The 18,830-nt window shown below is 34.7% G+C and overlaps 1 protein-coding gene across 1 annotated transcript in view; it reads right to left on the bottom strand.

The window, feature by feature from the left end:
- Positions 1–7,294: 7,294 nt before the first annotated feature.
- Positions 7,295–18,830, bottom strand: part of LOC142240831 (ATP-binding cassette sub-family G member 4-like) — a 47,901-nt gene continuing 36,365 nt past the window's right edge. Inside the window, exons 5-8 of the mRNA XM_075312575.1 lie at positions 17,805–18,028; positions 12,500–12,668; positions 12,173–12,429; positions 7,295–7,779 (exon numbers count right to left, since the gene is read on the bottom strand). Of these exons, the coding sequence (XP_075168690.1) occupies positions 7,360–7,779; positions 12,173–12,429; positions 12,500–12,668; positions 17,805–18,028 (1,070 nt within the window). The 3' untranslated portion in view covers positions 7,295–7,359. The remainder of the gene's footprint in view (positions 7,780–12,172; positions 12,430–12,499; positions 12,669–17,804; positions 18,029–18,830) is intronic.

Raw genomic sequence — 18,830 nt, 5'->3', positions numbered from 1 at the left:
TATGGATTTCCAATTTCAGGCAAATCGGATGGTAAATATAGTTTCTAGACGCCCAAGAAGCAAAATCGGGAGATCGGTCTATATGGGGCTATATCAAAACATGGACCGATACGAACGATTTTCGACGCACCTACTTATGGTCCCAAAATACCTCTAGATTTCTAATTTCAGGCAAATCTGATAAAAACTACGGTTTTTATAGGCCCAAGACCCCAAATCGGGAGGTCGGTTTATATGGGAACTATATCAAAACTTGGACCGATATAGCCCATCTTCGAACTTGACCTGCCTGCAAACAAAAAACTAATCTGTGCCAAATTTCGGGACGATAACGCCATTATTGAAGGCTGTAGCGTGATTACAACAGACAGACAGACAGACAGACGGACAGACGGACATGCTTATATCGTCTTAGAATTTCTCCCTGATCAAGAATATATATACTTTATATAGTCGGAAATCGATATTTCGATGTGTTACACACGGAATGACAAACTTATTATACCCCCGTCACCATTTTATGGTGGTGGGTATAAAAATGTATTGCATTTTTCCACCAAAATCAATAATTTGTTAATAAAGTACATTTTTATACCCTCCATCATAGGATGGGGGTATATTAACTTTGTCATTCCGTTTGTAACACATCGAAATATTGCTCTAAGACCCCATAAAGTATATATATTCTGGGTCGTGGTGAAATTCTGAGTCGACCTAAGCATGTCCGTCCGTCCGTCCGTCTGTTGAAATCACGCTAACTTCCGAACGAAACAAGCTATCGACTTGAAACTTGGCACAAGTAGTTGTTATCGATGTAGGTCGGATGGTATTGAAAATAGGCCATATCGGTCCACTTTTACGTATAGCCCCCATATAAAGGGACCCTCAGATTTGGCTTGTGGAGCCTCTAACAGAAGCATATTTATTCCGATCCGGCTGAAATTTGGTACATGGTGTTGGTCCACATCGGTCCATAATTATATATAGCCCCCATATAAACCGATCCCCAGATTTGGCTTGCGGAGCCTACAAGAGAAGCAAATTTCATCCGATCCGGCTGAAATTTGGTACATGGTGTTGGTATATGGTCTCTAACAACCATGCAAAAAGTGGTCCACATCGGTCCATAATTATATATAGCCCCCATATAAACCGATCCCCAGATTTGGCTTGCGGAGCCTCAAAGAGAAGAAAATTTCATCCGATCCGGCTGAAATTTGGTACATGATGTTGGTATATGGTCTCTAATAACCATGCAAAAATTGGTCTATATCGGTCCTTAATTATATATAGCCCCCATATAAACCGATCCCCAGATTTGGTTGTGGAGCCTCTAAGAGAAGCATATGTCATCCGATCCGGCTGAAATTTGGTACATGGTGTTGGTATATGGTCTATAACAATCATGCAAAAATTGGTCCATATCGGTCCATAATTTATATAGCCCCCATATAAACCGATCCCCAGATTTGGCTTGTGGAGCCTCTAACAGAAGCATATTTCGTCCGATCCGGCTGAAATTTGGTACATGGTGTTGGTATATGGTCTCTAACAACCATGCACAAATTGGTCCACATCGGTTCATAATTATATATAGCGCCCATATAAACCGATCCCCAGATTTGGCTTGCGGAGCCTACAAGAGAAGCAAATTTCATCCGATCCGGCTGAAATTTGGTACATGGTTGGTATATGGTCTCTAACAACCATGCAAAAATTGGTCCACATCGGTCCATAATTATATATAGCGTCCATATAAACCGATCCCCAAATTTGGGTTCCGGATCCTCAAAGAGAAGCAAATTTCATCCGATCCGCCTGAAATTTGGCACATGATATTGGTATATGGTCTCTAACAACCATGCAAAAATTGGTCCACATCGGTTCATAATTATATATAGCCCCCATATAAACCGATCAACAGATTTGCCTTGCGAAGTATCCAAGAGAAGCAAATTTCACCCAATCCGGTTGTAATTTGGAACATGGTGTTAGTATATGATCTTTAACAAGCGTGCCAGAATTGGTGCATATCGGTCCATAATTATATATATCCCCCATATAAAATGTTCTCCAGATTTGACCTCCGGAGCCTCTTGGAGGAGCAAAATTCATCCGATCCGGTTCAAATTAGGAACGTGGTGTTAGTATATGGTCGCTAACAACCATACCAAAATTGGTCTAATCACACAAAAATTGGTCCATATCGGTTCATAATCATGGTTGCCACTAGAGCCAAAAATAGTCTACCAAAATTTTATTTCTATAGAAAATTTTGTCAAAATTTTATTTCTATAGAAAATGTTGTAAAAATTTTATTCGGTTCATAATAAAATTTTCATCATTGTCAAAATTTTATTTCTATAGAAAATTTTGTTCAATTTTGATTCGGTTCATAATCATGGTTGCCACTCGAGCCAAAAATAATCTACCAAGATTTTATTTCTATAGAAAATTTTGTCAAAAGTTTATTTCTATAGAAAATTTTGTGAAAATTTTATTTCTATAGAAAATTTTATTTCTGTTGTCAAAATTTTATGTCTACTTTGTCAAACTGAATTAAATACGTATTGGATCGATCTTCTTTGATTTAATATATACCACGTATGGACTTACATACAATTTAGAAGATGGTGTTAGGAGGTTTTAAGATACCTTGCCATCGGCAGGCGTTACCGCAACTTAAGTAATTCGATTGTGGATGGCAGTGTTTAGAAGAAGTTTCTACGCAATCCATGATGGAGGGTACATAAGCTTCGGCCTGGCCGAACTTACGGCCGTATATACTTGTTTATTTCTAATTAATTATGTGATTTATACTTTCAATTTCGTGATTGAAGAAATTTCTCTGATTAGTCTCTCAGTTTTAGGGTCGTGTTAGGTTTAGGTTTGTTTTTTTATGTAAAAGTATTTTGTTTAAATTAAGTTAAACAAAATTGAATTTATTGGTTTCAAAATTAATAAAGATTTCCCACCCACAGCGACCTGAGACATTATACGATGTATTTTAACTTTAATTTTTATACTTTTTTTCGTTCATAAAATAGATTTTCTTAATTTTCATGAAAGTTACTCTCCGTCTTCTTATATTTCAAAAGTAATGTTATGTTCTTTTTCATTTTAGTTTACTAAAGTATATTACGATTTAAAGCTTTTTTTCGCAGATCAATTAAGTCGCATTTCAAATCTTATATGGGGTGATGTAGTGAATTTGAATTGACGGTAAGTGGCATACGGCACTTACGCATAAAATTCACAATGAGCTTTAACACAAATACGAAGTACATTCCTAATGACGATCTTTTGGCCGCTTTGTGGAATTTAATACTTGGCTATTAAGTAAAATAAGATTCATATAGATCTTGACCGAACATTTTAACTGCTTGTTTAGCTTCTCATCAGTGTTAGCACGTGCACAGACATAATATATTGGGGGGTAATAACCCCAACAACCAAAACAAAGCCATAGTTAAAGCGTGATTCAGCTTTGAACAACAAACACAATATACTCAAACGGAAAGAAATTGAAAACAAATGATTGAATTAGAGCCGGTTTTGCGATTAGACATAAACAAGTACTTACGGACTTAAGTCTGGCCGGGCCGAATTTGAAATACCCACCACCATGAATGAAATATAATTTTTCCATTGAAATCTCGTTGTCATTGCGGGCACTTAAAGCTATGTCAAATTGCAGGTGGATTTTATGACAGATACTCTCTAGCAGATCGGTTGAAATGGTGTGGAGACTTCACCAGATACGGAATTACAAAAAAAAAAAAATATTTTTTTTTATACCCTCCACCATAGGATGGGGGTGTATTGACTTTGTCATTCCGTTTGTAACACATCGAAATATTGCGATACTCTCTCTAGCAGATCGGTTCAAATGGTGTGGAGACTACACCAGATACCGAAATGCAAAAAAAATATTTATTTTTGAAATCTAAAAGATGTCTTCCAAACGTGCAAGAAAGTCCAATGAAATAAAGCCTTTGATTTGATTTGAAATCTAATATCTAGAGATTTTTACCAGCAATACTCGAATGAGCACGAGAACCAAGGAAACAAATTCGGAAGTTGTTCTAAAGGCACAACTTTAAAAGCACTTTCAAAAATTTCCTACCAACGATGTTCTTTATTTTAACTATACAATTCAATTTTTATACCCTCCATCATAGGATGGGGGTATATTAACTTTGTCATTCCGTATGTAACACATCGATATATTGCTCTAAGACCCTATAAAGTATATATATTCTGGGTCGTGGTGAAATTCTGAGTCGATCTAAGCATGTCCGTCCGTCCGTCCGTCCGTCCGTCTGTTGAAATCACGCTAACTTCCGAACGAAACAAGCTATCGACTTGAAACTTGGCACAAGTAGTTGTTATCGATGTAGGTCGGATGGTATTGAAAATGGGCCATATCGGTTCACTTTTACGTATAGCCCCCATATAAGGGGACCCTCAGATTTGGCTTGTGGAGCCTCTAACAGAAGCATATTTCATCCGATCCGGCTGAAATTTGGTATATGGTGTTGGTATATGGTCTCTAACAACCATGCAAAAATTGGTCCACATCGGTTCATAATTATATATAGCCCCCATATAAACCGATCCCCAGATTTGGCTTGCGGAGCCTAAAAGAGAAGCAAATTTCATCCGATCCGGCTGAAATTTGGTACATGGTGTTGGTATATGGTCTCTAACAAACGTGCAAAAATTGGTTCACATCGGTCCATAATTATATATAGCCCCCATATAAACCGATCCCCAGATTTGGCTTGTGGAGCTTCTAAGAGAAGCATATTTCATTCGATCCGGCTGAAATTTGGTACATGGTGTTGGTATATGGTCTCTAACAATCGTGCAAAAAGTGGTCCACATAGGTCCATAATTATATATAGCCCCCATATAAACCGATCCCCAGATTTGGCTTGCGGAGCCTCAAAGAGAAGCAAATTTCATCCGATCCGGCTGAAATTTGGTACATTGTGTTGGTATATGGTCTCTAGCAATCGTGCAAAAATTGGTCCACATCGGTCCATAATTATATATAGCGCACATATAAACCGATCCCCAGATTTGGGTTGCGGAGCCTCTAAGAGAAGCAACATTCATCCGATCCGGCTAGAATTTGGTACATGGTATTGGTATATGGTCTCTAGCAACCGTGCAAAAATTGGTCCATATCGGTCCATAATTATATATAGCCCCCATATAAAACGTTCTCCAGATTTGACCTCCGGAGCCTCTTGGAGGAGCAAAATTCATCCGATCCGGTTCAAATTTGGATCGTGGTGTTAGTATATGGTCGCTAACAACCATACCAAAATTGGTCCAATCACACAAAAATTGGTCCATATCGGTTCATAATCATGGTTGCCACTAGAGCCAAAAATAATCTACCAAAATTTTATTTCTATAAAAAATTTTGTCAAAATTTTATTTCTAGAGAAAATTTTGTTAAAATTTTATTCGGTTCATAATAAAATTTTCATCATTGTCAAAAATTTATTTCTATAGAAAATTTTGTTCAAATTTTATTCGGTTCATAATCATGGTTGCCACTCGAGCCAAAAATAATCTACCAAGATTTTATTTCTATAGAAAATTTTGTCAAAAGTTTATTTCTATAGAAAATTTTGTGAAAATTTTATTGCTATAGAAAATTTTGTTAAAATTTTATCTCTTTACTTTGTCAAACTGAATTATATACGTATTGGATCGATCTTTTTGATTTAATATATACCACGTATGGACTTGCATACAATTTAGAAGATGGTGTTAGGAGGTTTTAAGATACCTTGCCATCGGCAAGCGTTACCGCAACTTAAGTAATTCGATTGTGGATGGCAGTGTTTAGAAGAAGTTTCTACGCAATCCATGATGGAGGGTACATAAGCTTCGGCCTGGCCGAACTTACGGCCGTTTATACTTGTTTATAACTCGATTTTTTCATATTTTTATACCCACCAGCATAGGATGGAGACGGGGGTATAATAAGTTTGTCATTCCGTTTGTAACACATCGAAATATCGATTTCCGATTATATAAAGTATATATATTCTTGATCAGTGAGAAATTCTAAGACGATATAACGAAGTCCGTCTGTCCATCTGTCCGTCCGTCCGTCTGTCTGTCTGTTGTAATCACGCTACAGTCTTCAATAAGGAAGCAATCGTGCTGAAATTTTGTACAAACTCGTCTTTTGTCTGCAGGCAGGTCAAGTTCGAAGATGGGCTATATCGGTCCTTGTTTTGATATAGTCCCCATATAAACCGACCTTCCGATTTGGGGTCTTGGGCTTATATAAACCGCAGTTTTTATTCAATTGGAAATCTAGAGGTATTTTAGGACCACAAATACGTGTGCCAAAAATTGTGAGTATCGGTCCATATTTTGGTATAGCCCCCATATAGACCGATCTCCCGATTTTACTTCTTGGGCTTATAGAAACCGTAGTTTTTATCCAATTTGTCTAAAATTGGAAATCTAGAGGTATTTTAGGACCATAAAGAGGTGTGCCGAAAATGGTGAGTATCGGTCCATGTTTTGATATAGCCCCCATATAGACCGATATCCCGATTTTACTTCTTGGGCTTCTAGAATCCGAAGTTTTTATCGTATTTGCCTAAAATTGGAAATCTAAAGGTATTTTCGGGTCATAAAGAGGTGTGCCGAAAACGGTGAGTATCGGTCCATATTTTAGTATAGTCCCCATAAGAACGAACTCTCGATTTAACTCCTTGGGTTTCTAGAAACCGTAGTTTTTATCTGATTTGCCTGAAATTGTAAATATTCTGGTATTTTAGGCTCACAAAAACGTGTATCGGATTAAGTTTTTATCGGTCCATTTGGTAATGCCTCCATATAGACCGACTTCACTTCTTGAGGGTGTAGAAGGCGCACTGATCATGAAAATTGCTTGAAACTCAATGTAAAATTTCCAGATTTTACTTCTACAGATTTAAGATTTCAAATCAAGACGTTATTTTATAATTTTCTTGCACACTTACAAGAGATGTTAATGATTCCTCTAAAACTCAAACAAAAATGGTTCTCATAAATCCAGAATCTGATATAGTCCTCATAGGTGAAATCTTTAAATTTATCTTCGGGAAGTGTCCCCAAGTCCTCAAGCCCTCCTGAAATTTCAAAGGAAACCCTAATATTTGGTTCATGGTGGTGGGTTAAGATTCGGCCCGGCCGAACTTAATGCTGTATATACTTCTTTTTTTTCAAATTGAATAAATTGGCTAATAAGAAAATAAAAGTGTAATACAAAAATAAGTAAAATTGGTGGATTTATTTATTTTTTGGAATGTAGAATGTTTTATTAATCTTTTTTCGTTTACATCAATTTGTGCCGAATTTATACTTCGTTTGTAAATAACGCATATACTGATATAGAGGAATATTCTGCAAAAACTCCATGGTACTAAGGCGACATCGGAAAACTATCCAAGCCATGGTGGTGAACAGTAAATAGAAGCCAAATAGGAAAAGGGCAGAATCTACAAAACTGAAGTTGGAAACTCCCGAGATTTTAAGTAAAAGTACAGGTTTTGTGGCCAAGCAGATCACCACGTCAGGAGGACAGATGAAATCAGGACGATTGAAATCAAAGAGAGCTCGCATTTGACCTTCCAATGCGTGTCGCACAAAACTGCTATACATGAGAAGATTCTCCCATGTACTTAGATGAGTTTTCTCCACAGCATAATTCGCGAACATAACCCAAATGGCAATTACATTGGGACCCATAAAAAGAGCATTCTGGAAGAAACAACAACAATGAACACATTAGAATAGAAACTTCCATTCAACAAAACTGTGAGATTTATGATTAGGGTTATTTTATTAATTTATTTATTTAATTATAATTTTTATAACCACAATAAATTATGAATCTATCTTTTCCTGTTTGCTTTTCGCTATAAGGAAGTTTGTTTGGAAGAAAAGTATATACTTTTTGTGATAACCGTTGATTCTTTTACAGCACACTCAAAAAAAAGTGAACTCTCTATTTCACTAAAGCCAATTCAACTTTATTTTAGTTCATGGAATTTTATGTTTAGAGAAAGTTTCCTTTACTCTAATAATTTTTTGAGTACGTTAGTTAAATGAACTAAAAAATGGGAAAAAATTATACACAAATTAAACATAAAGATTTACTAAATTCGTATTTCTTACAAAATAGTTCATTATTTCTTTAAATTTGTAAATTTTACTACAAATTCGTTCATCATGAACTTCGTGTGTCACTAAATACATTCTTGCAATTTTGAACTCCAATTTTTTCCTTCAAACTACAAAATGTTCTTTAACAAGTGAAAAAGTTTAATTATGTCTAATAAATTTTCTTCAATTTTTCCAAAAATATTTACTTATTTTTATGAGATCGACGTGATGTCAGCGTTTGTAATACTGTTTAGTTAACATTTTCGAAAAATATTCAAAATTATCTAAAATTAACTGAAAGTTTTCCTCCTGGTGGGTTCATTGTTTTTTTTTTTAGTGTTGTAATCACGCTACAGTCTTTAATATTGAAGCTATCATACTGAAGTTTTGTATAAACTTATCTTTTGTCTGCAGGCAGGTCAAGTTCGAAGATGGGCTATATTGGTCCAGATTTTGATATAGCCCCCTTATAAATCTACCACCCGATTTGGAGTTTTAACGCTTTCACTACCGATGTCCACTTAGAAGGACATTCGAAAAAGACACCATATTCTAGTTTCCCACTTAGTTTCGATTTATTTCTCGATGTTATTTTAAAGTAGAGGCTTTAATCTAAATAAGCTATAAATATTGTCCATAAATTAAAATACATTTTTATAAACTTCTGTAACTATAAACAAAAAATATTAAAATTTGAGACAATTTTTCTACTGTATGTTTCTAGTAAATGGAAATTTATACAAAACCTAAAGCTGATAATTTTTCGGGCACTTATTTTCGTAAGGCCATTTGGTCACAATTCAAGAATCAAGTTTTCTGAAGACGCTCATATAGCTCTTGAAGTAATTGAGGTATGTTTTCAAAATGACAATTTTTGTTCTATATGCTGTTAGTACAAGTAAAAACAATAAAAAAATAAAAGTTTTTACCATTAGGTTTATTTCGGTAGTGGAAGGGTTAAGTCGACACATAAGTGCGCCGAAGATGGTGTGTATCGGTCCGTGTTTTGCTATTTCCCTAATATAGACCGATCTCCCGATTTGACCTCATGAACGTCTAGACATCCAAAATTTTATCCGATTTGCCTGAAATTCAAAATCTAGAGGTATTTTAGGTCCGTAAATAGGTGTTGCTAATATGCTGTGGATCGGCCCATGTTTTTGTATAGACCCCATGTATTAAGCCTTCCGATTTCCATGTGTTGGTATATATGTATGTCCGTCGGTCTGTCTCTGAACACATTTTTGCAATCAAAGTCTAGGTCGCAGTTTTAGTCCAATCGACTTCAAATTTGTGAAACTTGGGAAATATATTTATTTCTGTTTTGGGTTAGAATAAAACCCTATTGATTTTGGAAGAAATCGATTGAGATTTAGATATAGCTCCCATATATCTGTGGTCACAACCCTTAACAGCGTAACTCGAGTTAGGACACAATTGAGTTATTAGCACCATCGTATTCAGCGTATCTAAATTTATTTGCTCTAAATTTTTCATGTTTGTATCTCTTCTAGGAATCTGTAGCAAAGTTTTCCAAAAAACACCTTCTCCTGATTTTCAGTGAAGATTCAAAACTTTAAACTCGTGTACTGAAAATATTGAAAAACAGACTTAGGCTGTTATGGGTTGTGACCAAAGATATATCTTTCGCCCGATATGCACTTATATGGGCCCAGAAGCCAGAGTTTCTGGCATGAAGTTTTGCACAAACATAACACTTGGTCGTGTAGTCAAGTGTGCGAAATTTGATTGAAAACGGTACAGATTTAGATACAGCTCCCATATATATCTTTCAGCCGATATGGACTTATATGGTCCCAGAAGCCAGAGTTTTACCCCAATTTGGTTGAAATTTTGCACTACGGGTGCAATTAGTAGTGTAGTCAAGTGTGCTTAATTTTATAGAAATCGGTTCAAATTAGATGTAGCTCCCGTATATATTTTTAGCCCGATTTGCATTAATATGACCACAAAGGCCAACGTTTTACTCAGATGTACGCGAAATTTTGTACAGGGAGTAGAATTAACATTCTAACTATGTTTGCTAAATTAGATTTAAATCGGTTCAGGTTTAGATAGAGCTCTCATATATAACATAAAGGGTGATACGGTCAAAATTTGGTCAAGGGAAAACGCGTGTAAATCGGTGAAATCGTTTATTTAAAAAATCAAATTAAATTTCTTTTTCTAGTTCAATTAGTATAAAATTCAGGAAAAATATTCAGTTAGGCTTTCGCTTTTCCAAATCCGAATTGCCGGGCCTCACGCTTGACACCTGCCATCAGATTTTGTACAGCCACCTGTCCACCTTCTTCGCCGCAGAAAGCCAGATTGCCTTGAACTGCTGCTCGTCCTTAGCAGTTTTTTTGGTCTTCTTTAGGTTCCGCTTGACAATAGCCCAGTATTTCTCAATTGGGCGGAGCTCTGGCGTGTTGGGAGGGTTCTGGGAACCACCTGCACGTTGTTGGCGGCGTACCACTCCATGGCCTTTTTACCGTAATGGCAAGATGCCCTATCCGGCCAAAACAGTACGGAACAACCGTGTTTCTTTAGGAAAGGCAGCGGACGTTTATTCAAACACTCTTTCACGTAAATTTATTGGTTGACAGTCCCGGAAGCTATGAAAATGCTGCTTTTCAAGCCATAGGTACAGATGGCTTGCCAAACCATATATTTCTTTGCGTACTTTGACAGTTTTATGTGCTTGAAAATATCTGCTATCTTTCCCCTTCCTTTTGCCGTATAAAACTCCTGTCCCGGAAGCTGCTTGTAGTCGGCTTTGACGTAGGTTTCGTCGTCCATTACCACGCAGTCAAACTTCGTCAGCATTTTGTTTATCATCGCGATTTGGAGTCACTACCTTCTTGTAAGTCGATAGTCCGGCTCGTTTTTTAGCTCGATGCACGGTTGTAGACGATACACCCAGCTTATTTGCGGCATCTCGGAGAGAGAGGTTAGGGTTTCGCTTGAAACTACCGGCAACTCTCTTTGTCGTCTCAGCGGCTTCCGGCTTCCGGTTTTCGATTTCCCCCCCATCCAGACTTCCTGGCTGTCGACAAACGTTCCCCAAACACTTTAATTACATTTGTAACGGTTGATTTGGCAACTTTTAGCGGTTTTGCCAGCCTTGCGTGCGAGTAGCTCGGATACGCTGCTCTTCTTGCTTGGACGGCATTTTGACAACTGAAGAGTGAATTCCAAAATCAAAATAGGAGCAACATTCTACACACACACACCTTCAAACTGAGGGATGTTCAGGTTTTTTAAATGCAAAATTGAAAGAAATACGTCAAGTTTATATTGACCAAATTTTGACCGTATCACCCTTTATCTTTCGCCCGATTTAGAGTCATATAACCAGAGACCAAAGTTTTACCCCGATTTACTTGAAACTTTGCACAGGGAGTCGAATTAGGGTTCTGGATATGCATGCCAATGTTGGTTGAAATCGGGTCAGATTTAGATATAGTTCTCATATATATGTTTTTCCGATTTGGGCAAAAATTGCCAAAATATCCACATTTTCCTTATAATATCGCAACTGCTAAGCCGAAAACTTACTCCAATTTGCCTCTACTTTAATACATATCTATCGATCGATAAATCATAATCACACTTTTGCGAAGTTGCCTCAAAATTAGTTCAGATTTAAATGTTTCTGATATTTTAACATTGTGCTCCACCGCAGAGCATTAGCCGACTTACATTTAAAATCTAAAAATTTTGTAGAACTCTAACCAATTTTGTCCAGATCGGGTCAGATTTAAATATATGTATATGGGAAAATAAACCTGTATATATAGCACCCAACATATTGGACGGATTTGATATGCCATCGAAAATGTGGATGCAGGGTATAATATAGTCGGCCCCGCCCGAACTTTCCTTACTTGTTTATAAAGAAAACAGTGTATGTCTCCTCAAACGGCTATAAATATATGGCTGAAAAATCAAAAAAAATTAACTTCACACCCTTTGTGACACTTACCAATAAACGCATTCGGCTTCCTATTAGAAGACCATAGCTGGAAGCTGTTAGATATGTAAGTAGAGAAATTCCAAAATATAGAAGGTAGCGGAACAACTGCCAAGGTTGATCGCACAGAACATAAATAATGGTGCAGGCTAAAAATGTCATAATGCATGATGCAATAAACTGGCATGAGACCAGGGCCATAAAATATGAACTAAGACGATACCATTGATTAAAATGTTCCCTGCGGAAGTATTGCATCTCTTGTGGAACTGAAAAAGAATACAAAAACAAACAATTTCCAGTACTTGGCAATTCTTTGATTTTATCTCGACCACTCACCGTAAGCCAACATGGGTGACATACCCAAAAAGATATATAAGACACTGACTAAGACTACCAGATTATAGTTATAAAGGCCATACACCGCATCATTGCCAATATTATGATAGGTTAATCCCAAAAGCGAGGATATGAATATATTTGTATATATCATTAACTTCCAATTGGTCTGAAAAACAGTGAGAATTTTAATTTTTGTAAAACATAGAGATACCTACACACAAAAAATTTTTTTTCTGATTCAATCACGAAATTAATTGATCCAATTAATTTTTAATTGAAATGTCTTCAATGATAGTATCAATTAAAAAATTAATTGAAGGTCAATTAAAAAGTTAATTAATCCAATTAAAAAAATAATTGATACTATTATTTTTGTGATTGATTTTTGTTTCAATTAAAAAATTTGTTGAATCAATTAAATTTTTAATTGAATATTTTTTAAAACTCAATTAAAATTTTAATTAGAAAAATGTTCGTGAAATTTTTTTTGTGTGTAGGAATTAGATCAACGTTGAAAGTTTTAGTTCATTTTACCGGAGAGAATCTCCACACGCAAAAAAATAATTCTTTCCTCCCAAACGAAATTTTAGGCAAACAAAGTTCGTTTCTCATTTGCTTTTCGCTGTAAGGAAATTTATTTGGAAGAAAAGTATATACTTTTTGTGATAAAGGTTTATTGTTTTCCAGGATGTAAAAACAATTGCATAAAGACTATCTCAAAAAAAAACAATATTTTCTGGCTAATTGCATTTTCCCTCACATCTTTCTCACTTCCACGAGGTTTTTTTTAGTTCTTAGCACCTTTTTCTGTAATACAAACAAAGTAGAAGAAATTATTTGATTTTATAATTTTTTTACATTTTAGTTTTCGCCTGGACGGAGAATCGAACCGCGGACCATGCATTTGTAAGCCAACACTCTATCCACTGAGCTATGTAGCTGTTATTGTCATCAATAGACAATTATTCATATAAGTTATATTTATATAGCATAGCTTGCGGCGCCCACGAGCCGATTAAACAAACTTTATTTAACAGAAACATACATTTAGTTGGGCACCGTGGAGCAGTGGTTGCTACGTCCGCCTTGCATGCCAAGGGTCGTGGGTTCGATCCCTGCTTCGACCGAACACCAAAAAGTTTTTTTTTTTTACATATATTCCAGATATATTCGGAAGATTCCGAAAAGGTGTTCAACATTACATATTACTATATTAAATTTATGCTATGAACTGTAAAATGTGTCTTATTAAAGACTTAACGTCAGAAAAAAAAACAAGTAAAGGGTGGTTAATTTGTAAGGGCCGATGTTGAATGTGAACCACACCTAAACGCCAAGATTTTTTTCCGAATTTTATTTGACATTTCTCTATTTCAGACTTACTCAATTTGAACCATGGACGTCGTGAATGGGCAGAATGGTTCCAAGAAATGACAACAGTGGATGATCAATTTTCGAAGAAAATCATCTTCAGTGATGAGGCACATTTTCACCTCAGTGGATTCGTCAATAAACAGAATTGCTGCATTTGGGCGAATGAGAATCCAAGAGTGATTGTCGAAAAACCAATGCACCCACAAAGAGTGACTGTTTGGTGCGGTTTATGGGCTGGCGGCATCATCGGGCCGTATTTTTTCCAAAATGAGGCCGGTCAAGCAGTTACTGTGAATGGTGTTCGCTATCGTGAGATGATAACGAACTTTTTATGGCCCGAATTGGAATATATGGATGTGGACGATATGTGGTTTCAGCAGGACGGTGCCACTTGCCACACAGCTAACGAAACAATGGCTCTTTTGCGCAACAAATTCAATGGCCCTGTTATCTCACGTAATGGCGATGTCAATTGGCCGCCAACATCATGTGATTTGACACCGTTGGACTTTCTTCTTTGGGGTTATTTGAAAGAAAAGGTGTACGTCGATAAGCCAGCAACAATTCAAGAGCTAAAGGATGAGATAATTCGGCACATTAACGACATAGAACCTCCATTAAGCCTCAGCGTCATCGAAAATTTGGACCATCGGATGAAGGTGTGCCACCGAAGTCGCGGAGCCCATTTCGTTTGTCTAATGTTTATTTCTGTTATATAAAGTTTGTTTAATCGGCTAGTGGGCGCCGCAAGCTATACTATATTAATATAACTTATATGGATAATTATCTATTGATGACAATAACAGCTAGCTCAGTGGATAGTGTGCTGGCTTACAAATTACATGGTCAGCGGTTCGATTCTCCGTCTAGGCCAAAGGTAAAATTTCAAAAATTTATCGAAGCGATTAATTTCTTCTACATTGTTTGTATTACAGAAAAAGGTGCTAAGAACTAAAAAACCTCGTGGAAATGAGAAAAATGTGAGGGAAATGCAATTAACCAGAAAATATTGTTTTTTGAGTTAGTCTTTATGAAATTGTTTTTACATCCTGGAACAAAAAGTATATACTTTTCTCCCAAAGAAACTTCCTTACAGCGAAAAGCAAATGAGAAACGAACTTTGTTTGTCTAAAATTTCGTTTGGGAGGAAAGAATTATTTTTTGCGTGTATGTAATATTGTAAAACGAAAATTTTGCGTTTTTGAATATCGGAACATGGTGAAATCCCCCATGTTTGGGACATCAAATGTTGATGCTTAAAACCTTTTAGTCTTTTAACCTACACTGAAAAAACAGTGAACCCTTTTCCATTGCAAAATGAACTAAACTGTAGTAATATTGACCATGATTTAGCCCTTAAGATTTTGTTCAACTTGTCTAGTTTATAATTTTCTTAAATTTTAGTTCATCTATAACATTGTAGTTTAGTTAATTTTTACAACACCATAAGATTTATATACCCCTACCAAGTTAAAAAGTCAGTATTATTTTGGTTTACTTGCTTATTTTGTGGGAAATCCGATAATAAAAATTGGTTAACAGTCTCTTTAAAATGTCGACGACTAAACTATTTTTAAATCAATCATTCCACAGTACAGAGAAATTAAATAATTAAAGGAACAACAAACCGTTTTACTATTATGAAAATTTTCATACATTAAAATTAAACTTTCTTTAAGCAAAAGTACTTTATTATAAAAACTTATGATGAAAGTTCTTAATACAATGTTTTTTGTGAATAGAAATTATGACCACGTGGAACAGAGAGTAGTTCATTTGAACCCGCTGTTTGGACATTTTGACTTATCCTTTTTTTATTCATCGTAGGTAGTTTTTTCACATATCTTGCTGGAAAAAATGGAAACAAAAATGAAAATTGTTAAAAATTAACACCATGTAATGAAATATAATTTTTCATTTTAGCTTATAACTTACCATATTTGGGGCATTTTATCAAATGGTGTAAAGAATTCATCTTTTCTTTGGAAAACGTATCTCATAAAATTTGTACCTGAAACAATTAGAGAAATAATCAAGTATTCTAAATAAACTCATAAAACTGTGTTGTTATCGATGTGAAGGATATAATAAAATAAATATTCTAGTTGAAAGAAAGCCAAAGTTTTAATATAAAACTTACCAATTCTCTATTAAATTGTACGCTGAGGGGAAATATAAAAAGTTGTCCAAATTTATTTGGGTTACTCTGAAATTAAATATTAAATAAAATTATTAAATAAGTTTTCAAAAAATCTAATGAAAAAAATAATAATATGCATTAAAAACCAAATATTCTTGATAACCCTAGACAGTCATCATTCGTCAAAATGACGACACGTAATTTCATTTTCGATTTAAAATGCATTTTAGTCTATTGGGAAATGGTGTATTTAAGTTATACTAATTCGACCGTTTTATGAATTTTTGTTTTATACTACTTAAAACCACATTGAATAAGAAAATAAACTCAAGTTTGGTTCACATTTTCGCTCACGATGAAAATTTTAGCGTCTTGAAATGAGCCGTAGTCAAAATGACGAAGGCTGATGTTAATGTACAAAAAAATAAATCCAATTTTTAAAAGAAAACTTACCAATTCTCTATTTTTTATTTGTTCGAATCCATCTGGAGTTGCTCTGAAATTAAATATTGTTTTTACAACAAAGAAAAACATTAAACTGGTTTCCAAAAAAATTAATTAACAAATAATAATATACATAAAAAATATTCTTTTTAATATAAAGTCATATTAAAAAAATACTTACCAATTTATGAATAAACTATACGCTGAGATATAACAACAAATTTCCAAATTCATCTGGAATTGAATATTAATTTTTTACATAGAATAATAAAAATTTCAATACACTTTCAATTTCAACATATTTTCCTAAATATTCGTAATAACTTTTTTCTAAACTACCGATAAAATATTAATAACTTTCATTTAAAAGGTTTAATAAACAAACACCAATATATGTCCCAAAAATCCAAAATATTCCATGTCTTTATATTCCCTTGTTGCATACCTACTCAAAAGATGCAACAGCCCACACCAACGCCAACTATACAACTGAACCATGCCAAACAAAACCAAGCAAAGCCAAAACATTCCTACAACAACAAAAACACATGTGCCTTTATTGAAAACAACACATCACCCAGCCAAATAAACCATCCGCGAATAACAAACACGCACACACGCAAACCACTAAATGAACAAAAATAAAAACAACCCCACGCTCATGTATACACAACAAAACTCAAGTAACATCATCTTTACATTAATCACATTCCACTATGCCGATAAAGATCTCTGTACTATGCATTAGTTCATCGCATCTGCTGACAATTTACTCTAAGAATAATATTCGTAAAGCACACCAGTTTACGAACAATGAAACGTTTAACTTAAAATTTGCAAAATTTTCAAAAAATGTTATCTACCATTTATGACGAAAATGTCTATAAATTTAATTACATGAGAACTAAAAATATTTCATTTGGTAATTTTTTACCAACAATTATTAACTATAGGAATTGTCCGTAAGAAATTGCTATCCACTTTCAAGTTCATTTTTCGTAAAAAAATATTTTCTCATACAAAAAAATCTTATAGTAAATTGCACTTATTATTTAGAAAATACTTTACATTTCACAAGTAGTTTTATAGCATGACAAACGAATTTTTAACTACCAGTTAAGAAATTTTTTAAGGAAATTTCCATCGTATTTTGTAGGCCATGAACTAAACGATTGCTACTTAGAATTTGTAAAATTTCCTTCCGAGTAGTTAATTTTCGTTGAAGATGCGAAAAATGAACTAAAATTCTGGAAAATTCTTGTAATAAATTATTGTAAAAATTTTCTTAAATTTACGAGACACTTTTTTTTCTGTGTAGCATTTGAGTAAATGTTTATCTCTTACCTGATCTCGCCACATCTGATGCAAATTTCTGCAAAATATCCCATAGTACTCTGTCCACCATGATATTTCCCATTGATCTCCGTTAATATTTGAGCTCACTTCTTTGTTGTGTGTTTGCATTGGAAATCGTGAATTATCAGTGCCATAAGATTCTTTCCCATTTTGTATTTCCTTCACCATAACGTCCTGGTTGTTGCCATGAAAATCGGTAGCAACTTCAATGACTGAAAGAGAAAGTTTTGTGTAGTATCAGCAAACGCTATTGGATAAAAATTACGCTTTTAAGACGATATGTAAATACTAGCTGAACCCTAGCGCCTTTCTGATTTATTTTAAGCTGAAAGACCCTTCTTACGAAAAAATCGCATTTACTGCGACTTAGATTTTTGAGCAATGTTTTGCGATCACCTTATTATGACTCACTGGAGGCTAAATGTTACCGTCACGCAGTGTTGCCAGTATTGGGGATATTTTTTCGTGGTTGGGGGCGAAATTTTTGATTTAGGGACTTGGGGATTTGGTGGGGAACTTTCATAAATTTTGGGGATTTTAATAAATCGGGTTTACATTAAATTCTTTTTATACACACAAAAAAATAACTGCAAATAAATATTAACAACTTTATTTGTATGTAGAATCTGCTTATGCTCAACAAATTTGTCTATTGAACATGAGGCATTTGTTGTTGAAATGTGTTTGTAGATGCTTCACAGAGGAAATAATAGAAATATTCTGAATTTTCAACAAATTGCTTTGTTGCGAAAATAGTTGACTGCTATCGATATGAAAACAAAAATACAAGACTGGTTACGCACACATCGCTGAGAATATGTACGAAAGCTATATTTATATATTTTATATATTATTTGTATATTTTTCAATATGGTAGTTTCTTAAATGTGTTTTTGTATGAGATAAATAATAAAACCATATTAATATCGGGATTAGAGTTATTACAATTCTAATTAACTAGAATATATAGCACTGGGAAAAAAGTTGTCAAAATGCTTGCTAGACCCGGGACTA

Source organism: Haematobia irritans, chromosome 5 (genome assembly GCF_050003625.1).
Source record: "Haematobia irritans isolate KBUSLIRL chromosome 5, ASM5000362v1, whole genome shotgun sequence".
NCBI lineage: Eukaryota > Metazoa > Arthropoda > Insecta > Diptera > Muscidae > Haematobia > Haematobia irritans.
The sequence above is the reverse complement of the archived record's forward strand: the minus strand, read 5'-3'. Positions and strand labels throughout refer to the sequence as shown.